The sequence below is a fragment of the Nicotiana attenuata genome, chromosome 11, assembly GCF_001879085.1.
Source record: "Nicotiana attenuata strain UT chromosome 11, NIATTr2, whole genome shotgun sequence".
In the NCBI taxonomy this organism is placed as follows: Eukaryota; Viridiplantae; Streptophyta; class Magnoliopsida; order Solanales; family Solanaceae; genus Nicotiana; species Nicotiana attenuata.
Window position 1 is genome coordinate 26,590,619 of NC_031999.1, and position 22,131 is coordinate 26,612,749.

General features: G+C 35.6%; 2 protein-coding genes across 2 annotated transcripts; both read right to left on the reverse strand.

The window, feature by feature from the left end:
* Positions 5,518-8,868, reverse strand: LOC109235010 (glucan endo-1,3-beta-glucosidase 13-like). Its single transcript, XM_019401030.1, has 4 exons — positions 8,606-8,868; positions 7,322-7,660; positions 6,040-6,076; positions 5,518-5,933 (listed from the first exon to the last, which is right to left on the reverse strand). Exons 1-4 carry the CDS (start codon positions 8,658-8,660, stop codon positions 5,828-5,830), a joined length of 537 nt encoding a protein of 178 aa, XP_019256575.1. The 5' UTR covers positions 8,661-8,868; the 3' UTR covers positions 5,518-5,827.
* LOC109234274 (phosphoribosylformylglycinamidine cyclo-ligase, chloroplastic/mitochondrial) lies at positions 15,725-20,108 on the reverse strand. The gene is made up of 9 exons (XM_019400187.1): positions 19,976-20,108; positions 19,017-19,405; positions 17,875-17,969; positions 17,706-17,807; positions 17,536-17,595; positions 16,807-16,979; positions 16,599-16,701; positions 16,344-16,502; positions 15,725-16,188 (listed from the first exon to the last, which is right to left on the reverse strand). The coding sequence occupies exons 2-9, from the start codon at positions 19,366-19,368 to the stop codon at positions 16,018-16,020; spliced, it is 1,215 nt and encodes a 404-aa protein (XP_019255732.1). The 5' UTR covers positions 19,369-19,405; positions 19,976-20,108; the 3' UTR covers positions 15,725-16,017.

The following is a 22,131-nucleotide window of genomic DNA, read 5'->3' on the forward strand; positions in this document are numbered from 1 at the left end:
GTAAGTAGCAAACCTGTAAATCTAAGAAGCTTCAAGTGGAAGAAGAGCTTCTGAACATTTATATCAATACGAAAATAGCAGAGAATTAAAGAGGGATAGGGAGATGTATTATTTCATCTTCAATGTAAGGAGCAAATAGCAATGCAGGAATTCCTCAAACTTACCCACTAACTGCGTAACTAATCTTTCTCCAAATAATGACTAAACAGAAAAAGTTTGAAAAGGGTACAAGTAAACCAAATTTGGGATTGATACATGAAATTTGAGTTTTTTGAGAATTGAGATGATTAATTTGCTATTCATGGGAAGCTATGACTTCCTTTTGTAAGCTATAAAGCTTGTCTATTTGCTTAACTTTGTAGCACAATTTTCTAAGTATTAATTTAATTTCTTTGTAGTACCCTAAAGTTACGGAGTAATTCAATAACACAAGAGATGAGAAGTGAAAATTTTTGTTGGTCATAAGAATTGCAAAATTTCAAAAAAAAAAAAAAGTAAAAAAAATTTTCAAGTGAAAATGATATTTGAAAATAAGGAGCCCGTTTGGACATAAGAAATTTTCCCTTTTTTCCAAAAATTTTCATTTTTTTTCGAAATCAGCGTTTGTTCATAAAATTTTCAATTTTTACTTGAAGATGCATTTTGGAAAGTTTTGAAAATTTGAAAAACTCCAAAAAGCTATTTTTCAAAATTTTCACTCAAATCACTCACAAAACTTCAAAAACAACCCAAAATTATATTCATGTCCAAACACAACTCTAAATTTCAAATTCCATTTTCACCTGAAAAAATAATTTCCCCCTATTTTGGAATTTTGACAATTCTTACGTCCAAACGCCCACTAGAGTTGTATTTGGACATGAATATAATTTTGGGTTATTTTTGAAGTTTTGTGAGTGATCAGAATGAAAAATTTGAAAAACAGCTTTTTAGAGTTTTTTAAATTTTCGAAATATTTCAAAATTCATATCCAAGTGAAAATTGATAATTTCGAAAAAAAGTGAATTTTTTTTTTAAAAAAGTTAAAAAATTCTTATGTCCAAACGGGCTTTGAGATGTCTACTCAAGTTTAAAATTATATATAGTAGTACTAGTATTATTTTATAAGGTTTGAGTTGTCAGTGTATTTATTTTTCTTTTAAGGAAGGATATTTAAGTCCTTTAGAACAAACCAAACATAAAACAATGTAGACTGTAATTTATGAAAATCAGAAAAGAAAAATATCTAGCATTCCATCTTCTATCATTTTTTAATTTCTCACTGAAACTTTGAATAAGTATCAAAAATTTCACCTCAAAAAGAATACCCATTTGCCTAATTACGAACCAGAATAATTTCACTGGTGCAACATCGAAGTGCCGGCGTCGAAGGACTTTTCCGATTCCGTTCAAGCTTCGGTGACATTGTAAGAACTAAGAAGCACATTTCAAATCCAAAACTGAAAATGACATAATTTTTTTCACCCTTCAACAGTTTTGCAGGACCCCACCCAGTAAGCCTTGACCGGCCCCACAAATTTTTTCCACCATGTCGTTGGTGTTGAGTTTTTTGCCGGAGCTTATATCGGCGGATTGTAGCTCAACTAGTTTCGCCATCGATCAGAGTTTGCTGAATTCGGCGGAGTTGGCGGTGGAACCCTTTGTTCTGACAGAGTAACCATCCGGTTAAATTCCTCTTTTTGTTCCGGCTGAGTTTCTTCGACACCCCGACGTGTTTCTGTTCTCTTCTTTTTTTCGCTGTCATGTTGCACGTGGTTCAGGTGTTAAAGTTAACGATTATTTTTGATAAATTTGTTAGTTTTAGGATTGAAGACCAAAAGTGTTCACTTTTTCTAAACATTAAGGACTATACCTGTTAAGGGGTATATATCAAGTACCAAGACAAACCAGCCCAATACATTAAGGACCATTTTGATCATTTTCTCAGTAGTTTATGTTAATGAACATATTTTCTTTTTAATCTGTGCCAAAAAGAATGAACCATTTCTATATTTGAAAATAATATAACTTAAACTTTCTACTCTAACTTTAATGAGACGCTTTTAGAGTCACACAAATACTATGACATGTTTAAAGCCACAAGTTTTAAAAGAATTATATCCATACAAAAGTTATGACGATCACATATTTCAAAATTCTTCATTTTTTTTTGTTAAACTTCATGCTCAGTCAAATATGTTCACATAAATTGAAATGGCATGAATAATAATTCTTTGCAAATTTTCACTCCATCACTTTGTAATTCCTATAGGGTCGAAACCTAAAAAAAAAAAAGACGAAATACATAAAGCGTCCCTTTTCAGTTGTCCTCAACGATCAACTGATGCCATTTCCAGCTAGACACTTTATTTATTCATAAAAGAAGATCAATTAAATACCCGACCATGTCAACCCCCATCGCGTAAAATGCACTCTCTGGGACGTGAGTTGCCTACCTAAAATTCGTTTTTTCTTTTTCTAAAATAATGTGGACCCCACCTTATTTTCACACCTCCTTCTTCTCCAATTTTCTCTTCCGCCATTTGACATCCTCTTATACTCTAAATTACCTCTGCCTCCATTTTCTCGTGCTTAATTTCTGGTTGAACAGGAATACAAAAAAAATAGAATTTAATTATTAGTGACAATCCACCTCCAACCTTAACCCCCAAACATAAAAAACACAGCTCTGAAAATTTAGACTCACAATTCAACCATCATCCATAGATTTGGTGAAAAATTTGCCACCAAATATATCATCATATCAATTCAACAAATTTCTTATACCAAACCCATTCTTCTCTGTCACCTGCTCTGAATCTCAATATCAAATTTGGTTTCGGAGTTCTCTCGCATTAGCTGCTATTGTTTCTAAAAATTGCGTTCTTCTCTGACTTTCTCTCTGCTTCCGTTTTGCTTTGCCTCTGGAGGCGGCGATGCGTCGGCAGAAATGGAGGGAGGGAGGAGCCGATAGTTGCTCTGTCAAAATGAGAGAGGAAATTGTAAAGAAGGTTTCTTTAAATGTATTTTTTTTGGTTAATTACATGTGTCAAATTTTTTATGGCAAAATTACACGTGTCATTTTTTGATTGGTGCATTTGACATGTCATTAGCAAGTGCAACTCACGCATATGGTCTGTGTAATCGGGTGTTTACTTGACCTATTTAATAGTCACTTGAAGTGTTAAAATGAAAAATGAGTCGGTTGAGATGTTCAGTTGATCGTTGAGGACAACTTAAAGCGACGCTTTATGTATTTCGCCAAAAAAAAAAAATATACGTGCATCTACAAATTCAAGTAGAAACTTTTTATTTTGGTTACGATATATTCCCAAATGGATTACATTTATGAAAAAGAGAAACTTTGAAATTGATTTGCAGTATTCAGAAGTCCTATCATTTGAACTCATAAAAGAACAAAAGCAAGAAAGTGGACAAGAAAACCCGTGCGTAAAAGCGAAAGGCTGGCCTGTTCTGTGCCATCACTTTGATGACATGCAGAAAAACACTGCCCGAGAAACATAAGATTTGACAAACAACAAATACTCAGCAAAGTGTAAAACAGATAGGATGAAAGGGACAAAAGTAGATTATGAATTGGATCCCAAAACCCAACACTGAATTCATTCAGCTTTCAATTTTTTCCATCCATGTCACATCTTTTTCACAACAGGAAAAAATTGAATTGAAAAAAAGATTTAGCTTGCAAGTGTTATTCTCTTTATTTTATTTGACAATATCTTTTTATTAATTTGTTCCAAAAAAAATATTAATTTTATATTTTTTTAATAAAAAATTTCTATAACCACATAAATATTATAGGCATAAATTTGTTTTGGCTTTTTTCTTAAACTATTAAATACCCTTTTCTAACTATTATGGGTACAATTGTCATATCCTAACTTTTTACATTAATAATAAATAAATAAAAAAGAATTGTTACAGAGATATCAAAATTAGGGAAATAGGCGTAATATCGTAAACCACAAAAGTCAATGTGTTATACAAATATTAATCACCCACAACATATGATATATGTAGTAAAAATTACACGGGGCGCCCTATTTGGTCGCCCACATTTAACCTATACTCTTTTTTTTTTAAGTTTTAACTAGTACCCACTTTTTAAGCAATTTCAGCCCCCCTTTCTCCTCCTCCTTCTCCTCCTTCGTTTTCTTAAGATATTTTCAGTATGATAACACATGCTAGCATCTGGTCTTCATTGGGAGTTGGAACAATTAAATTTAAGTCCCAATAAATTGATTACGACTTATCAATAACAATGAATCAACTAACATAAGCTGCACGATTTCTTTCTATTTTTTTCGCATTTTTGATGTAATGTTTTTTTCTTTGAATCAAATGAATTGATCTGTGGGGTTAAAGTAATAGTTTCACTTTATATCACTTTAACTTTATGATTATTTGATTTATTTCCACTGAAGGCACCTTTTTCTATTGTAATTACTGATCTGCTCCATAAAAACGTTCAGAAAGAAGAAAAAAATCGAAGATCCAATATAGTGATTGTATGGGTCAAAAAACTATATAAGCTTTTTAAAAAACTTCAGCTTATATAGTGCTGAAGTTTTTACAAATGAACTAAATAACTTCAGCATCTCCTGCTGAAGTTTTTGAAAAAGCTTATCCAGGACAAAAAAACTTCAGCTTATTTAGTGCTGAAGTTTTTACAAATGAACTAAATAACTTCAGCATCTTCTGCTGAAGTTTTTGAAAAAGCTTATCCATGACAAAAAAACTTCAGCGTATTTCGTGCTGAAGTTTTTACAAATGAACTAAATAACTTCAGCATCACAAAACTCAGCTACTAGAATGCTTAAGTTCAGCAATTACAAATAAAAACTTCAGCAAATAGAGAACAAAACTTCAGCACTAGAATGCTTAAGTTCAGCAATTACAAACAAAAACTTCAGCACTTGGTTCAGCAATTTTTGCTACTTCAGGCCCGTCTACTAGAATGCTGAAGTTTTGCGTGATTGCCTTTGCTACTTCAACCCCGTATGCTGAAGTTACGCGAAAAAGTGGATACGCTTGCAATTTTTTTTGCAAAGCATGCACAAGTTAAAACGTGACCCAAAAAGTAGGTATAGATGCAAATCCCCCATATATGTAAGATCACAAGTAATAAAAAATTTCTTTTCTTTCGTGAATTCGAGCCAAATGAACTATAGCCGAACAATTTTTTTTTTTTGCTAATATAGCCTTGATAAAAAAATACTCCCTCTGTTCCAAAAAATTGGCACTATTTTTTTATTGGTTTGTTTAAAAATCATTGGCACCTTTCAATATTTTCGTAATAAGAAGTATTTGTAGTCACACAAACACAAATGGTATGACATGTTCCATTCAAACGTTTTACATTCACATAAAGGATATGGTTTATTTAAGACCAAATATCTCAAAAGTTTTCTTTTTTTTTTAATTATATTTGTACCAAGTCAAACTAAGATATTTTTTTTTTTTTAACGGGGAAGTATGCTTTATCAATCTCTTGTAAAGCAGGAGGAACAAGAGGAATAATATAACCACTTTTCGGAGAACTCACTTCCCCTCAGCATCTGTAATATTAAAGTCATCAATAATTTTACAAAATCTGCATTGAATTTTCTGTCTTTTTAAAAAGACAAGATTTCTTCTTAATGGCTAAGATGCTTAACTTAATACAACAAGAAAGGAAGGAATATACTTAAGAAATTAAACCACTCTAAGAATTAATGTCCCAGAGCTGTACATATATATCTTAATTAATTAGAGTATCTCTTCTTCATTATGCTCTACTTTTTCAGACAAAAGTTGGTCATTTTTAGCTCATAGCAAAATGCACATCTCAGCTTCCCAAGTACAAGAGAAGAAGAATAGTAGCAATTTTCCACCACATAATGCTTAAGCTATTTTTCGGAAATGGAGGTGCTGTAGACTTCATACTACCAATCCTATTTTAAAAAAAAAAAACAAGAAAGAGGAAGCAAGTCAATAAATATGCTTAAGTAATTTCATGAATGGAGAAACTTCATATAATATAATAGTAATAAATACTACCTGGGTCCAGATGTAGCATAAATACATTTCTCATGACCTACAACATAAAAAAACAATGTAAATTTTTTAGAAAGGAATAACATTATGTTTTCCATGCCTTAAAAAATTCCCAAAAAACTTTCTTTTCAAACAACAAGCCATAAAAAATCTGAAAATGACATAAATTTTCTTCCTTAGTCATTTAGAGTATTAACTAACCTTGGATATTCAAGGACTTGTGAGAAATGGAGAATTTAGAAACTTGCCCTAAGCAACACTCACACCATGTGGCATGTGTTAACAGAAATAAAGTTTCACTTGTATGTGCCAAAGGGTCGTTTGGTTTGAAAATAAGTTATGCTGGGATTAGTTATGTTGATATTAGTTATCTTGATATAATTTTTTATTGACTGTCTGATATGTTGTATTAATCCTGGAATTGTCAATTTTACCACTTTATCCTAGGATAACTTATTTTCGGATTACTATTTCACCCTCTAGCATGTATAAGTTATCCCTGTACTATTTTTAATTATGGGATAATTTATCCTAAAATTAGTAACCAAATAAGGAATAAGGCAGTACTAAATTTTTATGCCAGAATTATATTTGCTTATTTATCATAACAAACGACCTCTGACCGTGTAAAATTTTACACACATTAAGTCACCTACGTAACAGTTCATAAAAAAGTGAAACTTGTAACATGAAGAATAAAATACACGGAATCTTTTACTCTGTTTTAGTGTATAATTTTACCAAAAAAAGTGTTATTTGGTGATATTTACAGAGGGATCGCTTGGTATGAGGTATAAGTAGATATAGTGCTGGTATAAAAATTTAATATCACCTTATACTTTGTTTGGTTAGCAAACCTGATATAAGTTATCTCGGGATTAAAATTAGTACCGGGATAACTTATACCTTGTAGGAGGTGGGATAATTAGTGCCGGGATAACTAATACCTTCTTCTTAAAAATTATACAATTGTTATTTTTAATATAACACACCAAACGGTGAATAGAAAACAATACCAAAATAACTAATCTCAACATAACTAATCTCAGCAGCCATATTCAAACAAAACGGCCCCATAAGGTCCATCTTGAAGTGGACATATTGGCCAGTGGCACAAGAATGCAGCAACTACAGTTATAACCACGTTCTCTTGTTGAGCAACAAATCAAGCATTTTTTAACAACTAGGTTTTATTTATATTCATATATTTGAGAAGAATACAACTATTAGAGCAAAAGATAATGGACCCAGGAAAAAAAAAAGGAAAGGCCAAATATATGCTTACTTGGGTTGCTTTTAGTTAACATAGCAGTTCCTCCAAAATTGCAAGCAATATCAGAATTACCATTCTGTTGGTAATAGTCATTGAAAGCAAATGAAGCATGAGATAAAAGCGTATTGGGCTCAAAGCACGGGCCACCGGCTTGGATCGGCCTGCAATCCGCCATTCCCAATCCACAAGCCCAGTCCAATGCATTCTGCAAATCAAATTGCGGAGCCCCGGCCCGTGCCACGCACCAAGTTGTCCCACCAAGGAATGTAGTGTTGCCTTCTGGAGGTGAAAGAGTTGTAACTGGAATAGCTGATTCCTCCTTCTCTTGCACCATGCCCTCTACTTCAACAACTATATATATGTTTTAATAGTAATGTAATAAATTAGAACAACTATAGTGAATAAGAAACAGTATCTTGCAGAAATGCAGGTAAGCCTACGTACTATAGACCCTTGTAGTCCAGTCCTTTCCTGGACCCCGAGCATATCGAAAGCTTAATGCATCGGGGTGCTTTTTTTTTTTTTTTTTTTTTTTTTTTTTTTTATAGTGAATAAGAAACACATAACTTTTGCCACCCCCAAGTAAAGAAGTTCATATTTTGCTTTGGGTGTTCTAGCCCAAAATAAAATCTTTATCTCATATCCTTAACCACTATAATGACTTTGTTTCAAAAAAGAAAAAAATTCAATTACAAACTTGTATATATCTTATTTGACTATTTGGGATGATCTAAAAAACAAGTAATAAACAAAGAGTGTTGGTGTTTCTAGTCATAAATATATCTTTCAAATAGGAGAAGTTTTCCTCTTCTTTTGATCTACATAAAGTTAATACACCATTTTGTTGTGGCAACAAGAAAATCCTTTTTCACTTTATTTTGACCTTTACTCATATTCTTTTCTTCCTTTGTAGAGCTAGCATTGATCACAAACTATTCCATTCATATGTACATTTACCTACACACTTAATAGTTCTATTCAATGTTCATTGACACCAAGCCAAGAAATCCCCTATAAAATCAGTATGAAACTTAAGAAAAACATTGAAAAGTTTAAAACCTTAGTATAATCAGTCACTCACCACAAATAAAGTTGGCACATTCTCCTAGACATTATGGTAAAACAACAATGAAACAGAAGAAAAAAGTCTAATGGAGAGAATAATAAAAACAGCATAAAAAACACAAAAAAGAGTTACACTATAACCAATAATCAAGAAAGTAGTAGAAACTAGAACAAAATTAATCACATAGACATATAAGATAGCAAGACTTGAAGGGGAAAAAGAAACATTACCCACATAACATTTCATGACCAAAAAACTTAGAAAGATCCAAGCTTTAATTTCCATTGGTGTAAAAATGGCTAAACCAACTTCTACTGAAACTCTAGACTAACTCTTTCCTTTTGCTCTCTCCCTCTTTGTGTTTAGTTAAGTAAGAAAAGTGAAGTGTTATAATGCCATTTTTAAATGCAGAGTACCTGAAGAATCAAACCATTTCTTGAAGAGAAATTTTCTTCTTTCTATTTTATGTGTGTTTTCTTTTTCTTTTTTCCTCTTTAGTGTGGAGTAATGAACACTGAGGAAGCTAAGTACTTGTGCTGACAAGAGCTACTTTAAATTTCAATATTTTTATTTTTGTGTGGGTCCTATATAAAGGTCATTGGAAGATCTTATTGGATGTGACTTGCCATTATTTCGTCAGATATAATTTGTGGTTTAACTCTCTCAAATACTTACTGCAAATTATAGCTAAGTAGGAACAAATTGTTCAGCATTGATTTCTTTTGGTAAAGTAGTTAAATAGATATGGCAGAAAATTAACGAGAATTTTAAAACATTGTGAGTATCCTTCACTCTTAACTAGAGATTAAAAAAAAAAACATAAAAACTATTGAGTACGAATTGTTTTCCTTTTTAATGGATCTTATGCGATACAAATTGAGACTTGATCACGCCCAACTATGCCTTATAAAAAGGACTTTGCGGACGTTGCAAATATAACCCGAGTATTACGCCCAGGGTCGAATCCACAGAGAGTTAACCTATCAACCACTATCTTCAGACCCACTAATTCTTCAGAACCAGCTTCCCAAATATTCAAATCTCAGTTGAGTGTTCTTTAATAACTAGCTTGCAAATAACTAAATGGCTGTAACTAAGTAAAAAATAAGGATTGTAAACAATTATGAGAAAAAGCTAAGGCAATGATTTCCCCTATTGATGGAATCCCTTCTGTTTATGCTCATACAAATTTACCCACACATCTCTATCAATCATGAACGCTAATCTTACCGTAAATCTCTCCCGAGTAATCATAGTAATTTACTATTGCACTCTCCCGAGATACACTAGCTTACTTTATTTAGCACTATTCAATTTAGATTGCACCCAAGGCTTCGTTATTCCTAATCCCGCCTTTAAACCCGCAATTATAGATTCCTCTAATAATCTAGGAGTGGTGTTGTTCAACAATACCCTAAATATGCACTCTTTTCCAAGTTATGCACACTAAATAGGAACAGCTAATTGAGGATCCTGTCAATTAACTACAACGAATACGAAGTTGAACAAATAAAGATTAAACTAGCAATTTGTATTCACATAAACAAGAAGTTCATCACCCAATAGGTTCCATCAATACCTTAGACAAGGAATTTAGCTACTCATGACTATGGGAAAATAAACTAAGCTTGAATTCATCATAAAATCAAAAGAAAAGAGGAAAGATGTTTAGAGTACTTTCTCCCAATTGTTTTCCTTGCTAAGAAACCTAAAAAATCAATACATGCCTCTCTTGGGCGAAGTCTAATGTTTTAAATAGGGTTTAGGTCTAAAAATCCCGTAATTGACACTTTGGTCCCTGAAGTTTCTGCGCCTGCCGCGGTTCTGCCGCGGTCGCGGTAGAACCGCGGCCAAACACCCTCGCGGAATCTCTGAACTTCTGCAGCTGCTTCCCACCGCGGTTCTGCCGCGGTCGCGGTGGAAACGCGGTGGATCCAGTTCTCTGAATCTTCGGCCTGTTTTTGCACGGGTCACTTAGGAAATTTCACAGTTGGCCTCTTTTTCATCACTTTTGACTCCAAAACTGCTCCTTAGCCGTCTTTATACATATATCACCTACAAATCATGAAAAGCACTAATAAGAGCATTTTGTCATCACTTTTAGCATTAAAACTACACAAGAAGGTGATTATTTAAGGTGTGATTATAGACAAATTCACCTATTATCAACACCCCACACTTAAANTTATTTTGAGATTATATGCATTATGCGGCCTGAGCTAAAATACTCGGTATTTATGGGCTAGTGCCATACAAGGTACCACATGACCATGATAGTAAGGTGTATAAGGTATGTTAAAAGTGGGTAGTATTTTAAGTAATTTGAGATAGTCCTTAATTATGTGGATAATTAATTAGTGATGGAGATAATTATGGTATTTAGTGGATAAAAGTCTTTTTGGGATTGCCACATGGCATAAGCTTAGCCAAGGTGGCAAATTATACAAAATGAGTCACTAGACAAAGTGCTTACTTGTTTACACGTAAAGACTTCTTGGTCTCTATATTGGAAAAGTATAGGACTTTGCAAAGTTAAGCAAAATAACATTTCTATACCATTAAAAGAGAAGTAACAATGATCCAACGTGAAAATTTCTCTGAAACCTTACAAGATCCAAAATGGAGTATCAGCCTACCTTGCACATCTAGACTTAACTATCAATCATTTATGATCCCTTCTACCAAACGGATTCCAAAAGTGAAAGTCAAAATCAATAGTTAAAGTACTTAGTTTTAGAGGAATTTCCTTTTCGTTTTGTGAGTATATGCGTATGTCCAGAATATTACATTATAACACTTTTTGAGCGGTCTTGTTAGGAGGATGGAACTTGTTATGAAATTGCTTGACCAACTCATCCCAAGTTGCTATAGAGTTTATGGGAAGCGAGTTTAGCCAAACCTGAGCAGCTCCTGTCACCGAGAATGGAAACAATAATAATCTGATTGCTTCCGGAGTCACGTTCGGTTGCCTTTGAGTTTTGCAAATAGACAGGAAGTTCTTTAAGTGTTGCTGCGGGTCTTCTGTTTGTGTCCCAGAAAAAAGTCCCTTGTTCTGCAACAAGTGTAGCATGTTATTTGTGATCTAGAACGATTCAGCTTGTATTGCAGGCACAATAATGGCAGTGGCCAGATTGTCAGCTGTGGGTAGTGCCCAGTCATAAAGTGCACCCTCAGGCACAGGAGGTGCCAATTGCTCATTCCTGACGTTCACGTTGGGGTCGTTTATGTCGCCCATGTCAATTTCGAGTTGGTGTATTTGTTGTGATTGTTGAAGTCTTTTGTTTGCACGATTCAATGCCCGGAATGTCTTCTCGGGGTCCGAGAGTCCTTCAAGCAGTTCTCCAGTCTTCGTAGAATTTCTAGGCATGCACCTGTGCACCCAGATCAACAACCGTCAAATTTTCAATGAAAAAGTTGGTAGAGAGAAAACTGACTACAACAAGAATCTTTGTATTTCTGTCAATGGCAATTGATACTTCCGTTAACTCCCCGACAACGACGCCAAAATTTGATCACGCCCAACTATGCCTTATAAAAAGGACTTTGCGGACGTTGCAAATATAACCCGAGTATTACGCCCAGGGTCGAATCCACAGAGAGTTAACCTATCAACCACTATCTTCAGACCCACTAATTCTTCAGAACCAGCTTCCCAAATATTCAAATCTCAGTTGAGTGTTCTTTAATAACTAGCTTGCAAATAACTAAATGGCTGTAACTAAGTAAAAAATAAGGATTGTAAACAATTATGAGAAAAAGCTAAGGCAATGATTTCCCCTATTGATGGAATCCCTTCTGTTTATGCTCATTCAAATTTACCCACACATCTCTATCAATCATGAACGCTAATCTTACCGTAAATCTCTCCCGAGTAATCATAGTAATTTACTATTGCACTCTCCCGAGATACACTAGCTTACTTTATTTAGCACAATTCAATTTAGATTGCACCCAAGGCTTCGTTATTCCTAATCCCGCCTTTAAACCCGCAATTATAGATTCCTCTAATAATCTAGGAGTGGTGTTGTTCAACAATACCCTAAATATGCACTCTTTTCCAAGTTATGCACACTAAATAGGCACAGCTAATTGAGGATCCTATCAATTAACTACAACGAACACGAAGTTGAACAAATAAAGATTAAACTAGCAATTTGTATTCACATAAACAAGAAGTTCATCACCCAATAGGTTCCATCAAAACCTTAGATAAGGAATTTAGCTACTCATGGCTATGGGAACATAAACTAAGCTTGAATTCATCATAAAATCAAAAGAAAAGAGGAAAGATGTTTAGAGTACTTTCTCCCAATTGTTTTCCTTGCTAAGAAACCTAAAAAATCAATACATGCCTCTCTTGGGCAAAGTCTAATGTTTTAAATAGGGTTTAGGTCTAAAAATCCCGTAATTGACACTTTGGTCCCTGAAGTTTCTGCGCCTGCCGCGGTCGCGGTAGAACCGCGGCCAAACACCCTCGCGGAATCTCTGAACTTCTGCAGCTGCTTCCCACCGCGGTTCTGCCGCGGTCGCGGTGGAACCGCGGTGGATCCAGTTCTCTGAATCTTCGGCCTGTTTTTGCACGGGTCACTTAGAAAATTTCACAGTTGGCCTCTTTTTCATCACTTTGGACTCCAAAACTGCTCCTTAGCCGTCTTTATACATATATCACCTACAAATCATGAAAAGCACTAATAAGAGCATTTTGTCATCACTTTTAGCATTAAAACTATACAAGAAGGTGATTATTTAAGGTGTGATTATAGTCAAATTCACCTATTATCAAGACTCCAATGCGATCATCGAATAACCGGTGAAAAAGGAAAAAATGAAGATGAGAGAAATAACCTCTACGCTAACTCCTACTTTACCCCCATAATCTTAGTGGGCGTTTGGACATAAGAATTGTAAAATTTCAAAGTATTTGAAAATTAGAGTTGTATTTGGACATTAGTATAACTTTGGGTTGTTTTTGAAGTTTTGTGAGTGATCTGAGTGAAAATTTTGAAAAACAGCTTTTTGGAGGTTCTCAAATTTTCGAAAAATTCCAAAATGCATCTTCAAATGAAAATTGGAAATTTTATGACCAAACGCTGATTTCGAAAAAAAAAGTGAAAAATTGAAAAAAGTGAAATATTTCTTATGTCCAAACGGGCTCTTAATTACGAGCCATGCTAACTCCTACTTTACCCCTTAATTTTGAAAAAAATGAGTACTACAACAACAACAACAATAACAATCCAGTGTAATCTCATATGTGGGGTTTGGGGAGGGTAAAATGTACGTAGGTCTTACCTCTACCTTCAAGAAGGCAGAGAGGATGTTTTCAGTAGACCTCGACTCAGTAAAGAAAAAGGAAGGGCAACATAAGCACACCAATCAGAAACCCGAAGCAGAAATACAAAACTAACAATAGGAACTATAATCAGAAAGCCGAAACAAAAACAAGTAATAACAACAGTCAAGGAATACGAGAATACACATAGGACACTAAGTCATGTAATAGAGCTATTGTTACAGATAGGAGAACGCTCGCCTACCTATCATATCACTTTACCTTTATTATCAGCCTCCATACCTTCCTATCATGGTCATGTCCTTAGTAAGCTGGAGCAACGCCATGTCCTGTCTAATCACCTCTCCCCAGTACTTCTTCGGCCTGCCTCTACTTCTTCTTAGGCCCTCCAGGGCCGACCTCTCACACCTCCTCACCGGAGCATTTGTCCCTCTCCTCTTAACATGCACAAACCATCTAAGTTGCGCCTCTCACATCTTGTCCTCCACAGGGGCCACGCCCACCTTGTCCCGAATAACTTCATTTCTAATTCTATCGAACCTGGTATGCCCGCACATCCATCTCAACATCCTCATTTCAACCACCTTCATCTTTTGGACGTGGGAGTTCTTAACTGGCCAATACTCCGCTCTATACAACATAGTCGGTCTGACCAGCGCTCTATAGAACTTACCTTTAAGTTTTGGTGGCAAATTCTTATCACACAAAACACCAGAAGTGAGCCTTCATTTCATCCACCCCGCCCCAATATGATGTGTAATATCCTTATCGATCTTTACATTCCCTTGTATAATTGACCCAAGGTATTTAAAACTCTCTCTTCTAGGGATGACCTGAGAATCAAACCTCACATCTTTATCCACTAACTGAGTCGCACCACTAAACTTGTACTCCAAGTATTCTATCTTGGTCCCACTCAACTTGAAACCTTTAGACTTCAGGGCCTGCCTCCAGACCACTAACCTCTCGTTAACACTGACTCACGTCTCGTCAATCAATACAATGTCATCTGCAAATAACATACACCACGACACATCCCCTTGAATGTGGCGCGTCAATGCATCGATCCCCAAGGCAAATAAAAATGAGCTGAGGGGTGACCCTTGGTGCAACCCCATCATAACCGGGAAGTATGTGTTCTGAGTCCCCTCCCACGGTCCTCACTTGAGTCTTAGCTCTATCATACATGTCCTTAATAGCCCTAATGTATGCTACAGGAACACCTCTAACCTCCAAACATCTCCACCGTAGGGTTGTGCATCGATCGGATTAGATTTAGCACAATTTGGATTCTAAATTCGGATTTCGAATTTTATAAATGCCATTTGAATCCAATCCGAATTAAATTGGATTGGATCGGATTTTAAAGTTTGGATCGGGTAAATATTATGAATTTTCATATCGGATTGTACGTCTTATTAAGGCTACAAACAATCTAATCGGCTACCAAACCCAAGTATATACTTGCCAAGAAAAGAATAAGTTTCCAGTTTTTCTAAAGATGAACTACGATGGCTCTCGCTAACTGCACCAAATTCTTTAAAAAAAAAATATTCTAATATGAATTGGATATAAGGATCAAGAAGATCTCAAAACTGTGGATAGGATCTTTTCGTATTTTTTCTTTAATCTTAACTTTTACCTGAAAGTGAAGAAATGTCTCACTAGTCATAGCTAAACATTCAATTATGCAATCGGTATTCACTGCTAAAAGAAAAGGAAATATAAAAGAATACTTGACAGTCCAACAAAAATAAAAAAATAAAAAGTTAGTAATATTTGCAATCATGTAATGATATTAGTATTAGATGTCTCATTGGAATTATGATAAATCAAACTTCTATGTTGCCCTTTATTAATCCGCATGGGATGCCAATATTCATATTTTTAATGACTAAAATGAGATACGTCCCAATAATGTTCGCAGTTGGGGTTTAAGATGAATTCCACTCTTTAAAAAAAACTGCATTCTTGAAAGGAGTATAAAATATTACTCCTTATGTGTATAATATATTATCATTATTTGTAGAATAATCTAATCATTTTGACAGACCCATAATGAAACGATATATTATAACAAGAATTTTTTTATCCAAATGGAATTTAACGAAAAATTATCTCCTAAAATACATGCAAAACCATTTCAAGACCTCTTAAAGTTGTCTACGTCCTCATTGTGCAACAGAAGTTATTGATGGCACATAACAGAACACATCTATAAGAGCTTATACATTTGTTGTTAGACGATACAAAGAACCTTACACAGGATGCGAAAGGCTCCAAAATTTTGAACTCTTAATCGAAGTAAGGTTGATGAACATAGAGATCATCCGACCATTTTCACAGCTTTTAGCTATAGCTTACTCCATCACCTTTTACAACTTCACCAATGCGGTATGCTATGCCCGTTTTCTGCACTTCCCCAAGTATCCGGTCAGCTGCTTCTGGACTAACTACAAGGACCATCCCAATTCCCATATTGAAAGTCCGCATCATCTCACCATCTTCTATTCTTCCCGCCTTCATTTCAACCACCATATTGTAAAAATTAAAGGCAGAAAAGAAAAAAAATTGCAGCTCAACGATATGGTATCTAATAGAAGTGTAACTAATCAGTATCCCCACCTGCAAGTAATTAGCGGAAGAACATTCAAGCAAGTGTTAAAGATTCTCACCTTCTGAATCCATTTAAATACAGGAGGAACTGCCCAAGAGTCCTCGTAAATAATGGCTCCAAGGCCTTTAGGAAATACTCGAGGGATATTGTCAGTGAAGCCGCCTCCAGTAATGTGGGCTATTCCTTTAACCCCTCCTTTGCTAATAATATCAAGGACCTTCATTTTCCAAATCCGTAAAACACATTACTGCATACCCAATATTAAAAATGAAATTTAACAATAAAGCAGAAGAGAAGGAAACCAAGATGAAACCTGTTTAACATATATAACAGTTGGGGCTATCAGAGCTTCGCCAAGTGTAATAGTTTCACCTGGAAGCTGGTCTTTCAAAGAAAGACCACTTTGCTTCAGAACCCTACACAGATAAGCATATCATTATCATTCAGAGAAATGAAATAAAAGTACATAAAGTCAAAAAAAAAAAAATCAAAATGTTCGAAAATAATTTTACAAGACAAACCTCCTAACAAGAGAAAAACCATTTGAATGAACTCCACTAGATGGTAAGCCAATAAGAACATCTCCAACCTTGATGCTTTTCCCGTCAATAACTGAATCCTTTTTCACAATGCCCACAGCAAATCCACTGAGATCATACTCGCCTTCGGCATAGAAATCTGGCATCTCTGCAGTCTGAAACGCACATCAAATCAGTTGAGTGCAACAACAGAAGATTGCTTCTAATTCCAAAACATGTTTTACCAAGTCTAACATACAATGAACAAAAGCATGTTTCTGTCTGTTCTCACTCAACAAATTCAGTTCTTATACACTGGGTCACATAACCAATTGCTTAGCCAATTCAAAAGCAAAAAAACACATCTTATGAAACAAAACCAATATTTGGGACCTTCATGAGGGTGTGAGAGAGAAGCTATGTATGCAGTAGTATACTGAACTCTTCCCTCTGCCCTCCCTCCCCCCGCCCACCCACCCAAAATAAAAAGAAAAACATAGCACAAGACAAGTTTATATAAGTGATATCCATAATGTCTCGACGACTCTATGCACACACCACAAAAAAAATGTAGCACAAATCATTTACTTTACACTGAAATTCCTTTGTTTTGAAAGAAAAAAAAAAGATCAGAATTTGTCATTCATATCGCGCTTCTGCTGCAGGATACAAGTGATGCAACAATTTTATTACTAGGAGTGACTTTTAGTGAAAAAATGGAGTGACAGGTACCTCTCCCCCTAGAAGAGCACAGTCAGATTGCTGGCAACCATCCACAATACCTTTTATGACCTGCATGCATGCAAGAAGCCAACTCTGTTTTACTGGAAAACCAAACATCATGCCAGTGTGAATAAGGCTCTACAAATGTCATGAACTGAGATATTTGTGTCTAGACGTACCTTCTCTGCAAGGTCAACATCAAGACGGCTAGTGGCGAAATAATCAAGGAAAAATAAAGGTTTTGCTCCAGAAGTGACAATGTCATTAACACTCATCGCAACCTGGGAAGAAAGGCACCATTAGTTCTTAAATATCTGTCAAATACATAAAAAGATGAATCAAACTTACCAGATCAATCCCAATGGTATCATGAATTCCTGTTTCAAATGCCAACTTAAGTTTTGTCCCCACACCATCAGTACCAGCCACAAGGTATGAATCCCCTGTTCAGTACAACAGAAAAACCAAGAAGAATGTACCAAATTAATACATGCAGCAACATAAAAAAGACAACAGAAAGGAAAAAAAAACATATACTTTGACTATTGGCTACACAAGCATGAAAAAGATAGAAAGAGATAGATAAGGGGGAATTTTGAGCAGGAAAAAGCTAAAGATCAGTAGTAGTAAAGTTTCTAGAACTCCATAATCTACAACTCATAACAACTATACTGCATTAATTCAGTTGGACAAACTCTATTTGTGCTCAGGTTGCACTGTGACTCCGTTATTTATGACACTTGATATCAGCAAAAAGAGGTTTGGAATTGATATAACCTATGATTCGGGCTGCTGTTATATGATGTTAGTTTTCAGATTTCCAAACCAATATTAAATAAACTCTGAGAAGGAACAGGTTATGTCATTTTATGCTTAAGGGTTAGATGAGAAATATGGGTAAAAGGGAAAGGACTTGTCCACTTTGCTGGTAGTAAAGAAAAAATAATTATTACACAGTGCTCGTTTGGCAGGTACTACCGCTACAATAGTGAGTAGTTGCAGACACCAAGAAATTGACATCGGATCCTCGCTGAAGGAGATGAAGGTTGCATAGTGAAACAGTGAGTGCTCAAGGATACCTGACCTTACAAAGGAGAAAGTAGCCTAAATTCAAGAACGACTAGTTTCACAAGCCAAATTTGCTATCATTATAATTGTTACACTGGCAGGCCAAGTTACAACCAGCAAGCTTCCTGGTGGATTAGTCAAGATGCATGAAGACTTGCCAGACACTACCGTCATCACAAAAGAAGAATACAAGCTTGATCTAAGACCTCCCACCCAATTTCCAGCATAGTCTACAAAACCAAATCCAAGCTAACTCAAGAACATGTTTTCTAAAGTATTTCCTTTTAACCATGTCACCAGCTTATTGGTCGAACGGTCATTTGATTTTTGTAACAAGAAAACCTTGATTATGTCAGTGTTTCAATTGAAGATGCCATGTAAAATGATTAACCCACATAAAGAAGGCTAATGGAAAACATTACCTAATGGAAAGAGACCTCCGAATCCCCCAATTCCAGGTGCCATTTTGGCTATTCTCCTCACAAGCTCCGACCCTGCATCAATGTCCACACCAGCATCCTTATATGTAAGACTGCTGGGCTCATCTGCAGCAGTATCAACTTGACTTGCACTAGCACTAACCGAGAACGTAATGCTTCTCTCCCTGTTACTTTTAGCATGAAGATCTTTGCATAAAGGCACTACCTTCGTTGAGAAGCCTTGGAGCTTGGGTACACATGATCTTGGTTCAAAGATAGATGATTTTGGACGACAAATAGGGGATGCAGCAATGCACTGTGATATCTCTAAATTTGCTCCATAAGACGGATTCATTGCAACCCAAGGAAAAGGTTGCTCGAAACTAAATAACCTAAGAAAAAGAACATAGTTAGAGGCGTATCCAGAATTTAAATTTGATTGGTTCATTCTGTAGGTTCTTACCATTGATCCCATTACACTTTTGAAATTATGGGTTAAAAATCAGTATTTTTTTTTTTTTTATCTTTTAGTGAATTTTTCCACATACACACACAGTATAAAAAATACCTCTACAAGTTGACATTCAGCAGCTTATCATGTTAAAAGCAGCTAAACATGACCAATTTTTTGTAGAATAACAATAAGCTCTTCAAACAAATAGGCTCACAAATTAACACATGGAATTGTTCTTGCTCCAAATAACAGACACAACACAGCAGGACTGAAAAAGGTGATAACGAATACCACATTAATCAATTTCGAACCTCAACTTAACAACTAGTACTGGTAAAAACAGAAAAAAAACTTAATCAGATAATGGGTGCGGAGCAGAAATAATAGCAATTGAAAGTAACGCACACAGATTATAGAGAACGAGAACAAAAAAGAAAAAAGAAGGGAGAAGAAGCAGCAGCAAGAGGAAAGGGAAGAAAAAGAAAAAGAACAGAGAGGAAATCAACACCTGCTAACGAAGATAGGAAGAGTTAGAGACAGTATTGGCCGGGAACCAGACAGTTTGAGTAGTTCAGGAGAATTCGAGTACAGCGGGTTGGAACTTGCCCTAAATTCTTTCACTTCTTTTTCAATATTGCGATTGGACCCTTATATTAGTTAACTTGTGAATTTGTTCGCACGAAGATCATGAAAAACCTAAATAACTTTTTTCTGTTATCTAAATTATTAGATAACAGAAAATTAATATATTCGATTTTAAGTTTTATTTATTTTTATTGCTGTTATTATTATTATCATAAGAGTGTAACTTTATATCATTGACGTTTTGTTGTCTTCCAAATATAGTTAATCCTTTTTTTAATAACATATATAGGTGAAATTATACCTTTTTCTTGTTTATTACCTTTTCTATAACTCCAAAATTTGCAAAAGTCATCAATGGAATCAATTAGACATGTTCCATGTTATATAAAACAGTACAGTTGAATTTATACGTGGTTTATAGGCAAGTGAATTAATTGATCCTGAAATAATAGGTGAATTAGACGAAAATGTAATACTTAGCCTTAAGATAAAGATAAAATAACAGGAATAGCAATTCGAGGAGCAAGGCTTCCGGGTACAACAACAATGATATCAATAAACAAGAAGATAAAATTATATTGAGCTTTGAATAGAGTGTAGCGTATGTTTTCCAGAAAAGTTGTCCTGCTTACAATGATAATAGAGCTCACTATTTATAGTTGCACCTAGGGAATAAGGTCCTAGGACCAAGCCCCTCTTTCATGTCAATTATGAGGGCCATTGAAGAATGTGTAACGGCAGGCAGTGAATGCCATATTCCTTATAACGAGCCGCGTACTTAATGCTATAGAATATTACTTATTAAATGCTACAGGGTGGCAGGCATTCATTTCGCCTTTATGAGTATAATTTTCCCCGGTAACAGATGTGATTGTTGCCTTCGGATACAACTATCTTCTGTCTTTGACTCCAAGAGTCACTTCCTTATGTGGTCATTTAATATAAACATATTTTAGCCTATACAGATAGTCCCCCTGCTTTCCGGTGGCATAATTTTGTGTCACCGGGAAGTTGGTAGAAACATCTTCTTTGGGGGGAAATTCACTGACCTCCTCTGAAAAGTTTTCTGACGGTTGATTAGACGCACGTCTCTCTGTATTTAATGTTCTGAACACGCGCCATCCCATAATTTAGCGCCACTTTTGCCGGTTATCGAGGTAATTATGGCCACGACTTTGGCCGCCTATTCCTTCGCTTATACGTATCAAACTTCTTCATTTATACTTCATAATTCTTCAAACTTCCTCAACTCTCTTCATTCAACTCGTACTTTATCTTCAACTTTTCTTTAACCTTCTTCCTAAGAGAAAAGCTTTTCCTTCTTTTCTAATACAGAATGGCTTCTTCTTTTAAAAAGTCTAGTTCCTCAAAGAACAAAGGCAAAGCCGATGGGGCTGCTCCTCCTACGATGAGCACCATCAGCCCTAGAAGTCTTGTCACAACTAAAGACTTCAAAGAGAAATTTCCTTCTACTAACCCTCATACATGGACCGTTGGCAGATACCCTTCTTCCATCCGTCCTTCCAGTATTCCTTCTGTGAAGGAAGATTGTCGTTGCTAGGATTTAGACATTATCGCTCCTGATCTGGCGGAGCGGGTAACCTTACCCAAGAAGGAGTTTACATACTTTTATACGTATCCCTTCACTTTGGGAGCTTTTTCTTTGAATGGAGAGCTTGACTCCGTCATCGTGGAGTTTTGCCTCCGCTACCAGGTGTGCTTGGCACAGGTAAGCCCTTCCGTGTGGAGGACAAACGCTTGTCTTCGACGCCTGTGCAAGGAGACGGGAGAAGAGCTATCCCTAGATCACGTGATGAACCTCTATTCCCCCAAGATCTTCCGCGGGGGAATGGTAAATTTCAGCAAATGTGGCCACCATGCTCTGCTATCTAGCATGGATGATGACAACGACCGTAGGTGGATGGAACAATTCGTTGTAGTTGTCACTAATAATATCATTCCGGCAACGGCTTCATCCTTTCAGGAATCATGGAACCGCACTCGTAAGTTCCTCGTTTAACCTTTCTTTCATTAAAGATCATCTCATATTATTATTGACCCTTCTTTTTTCGCCTGTTT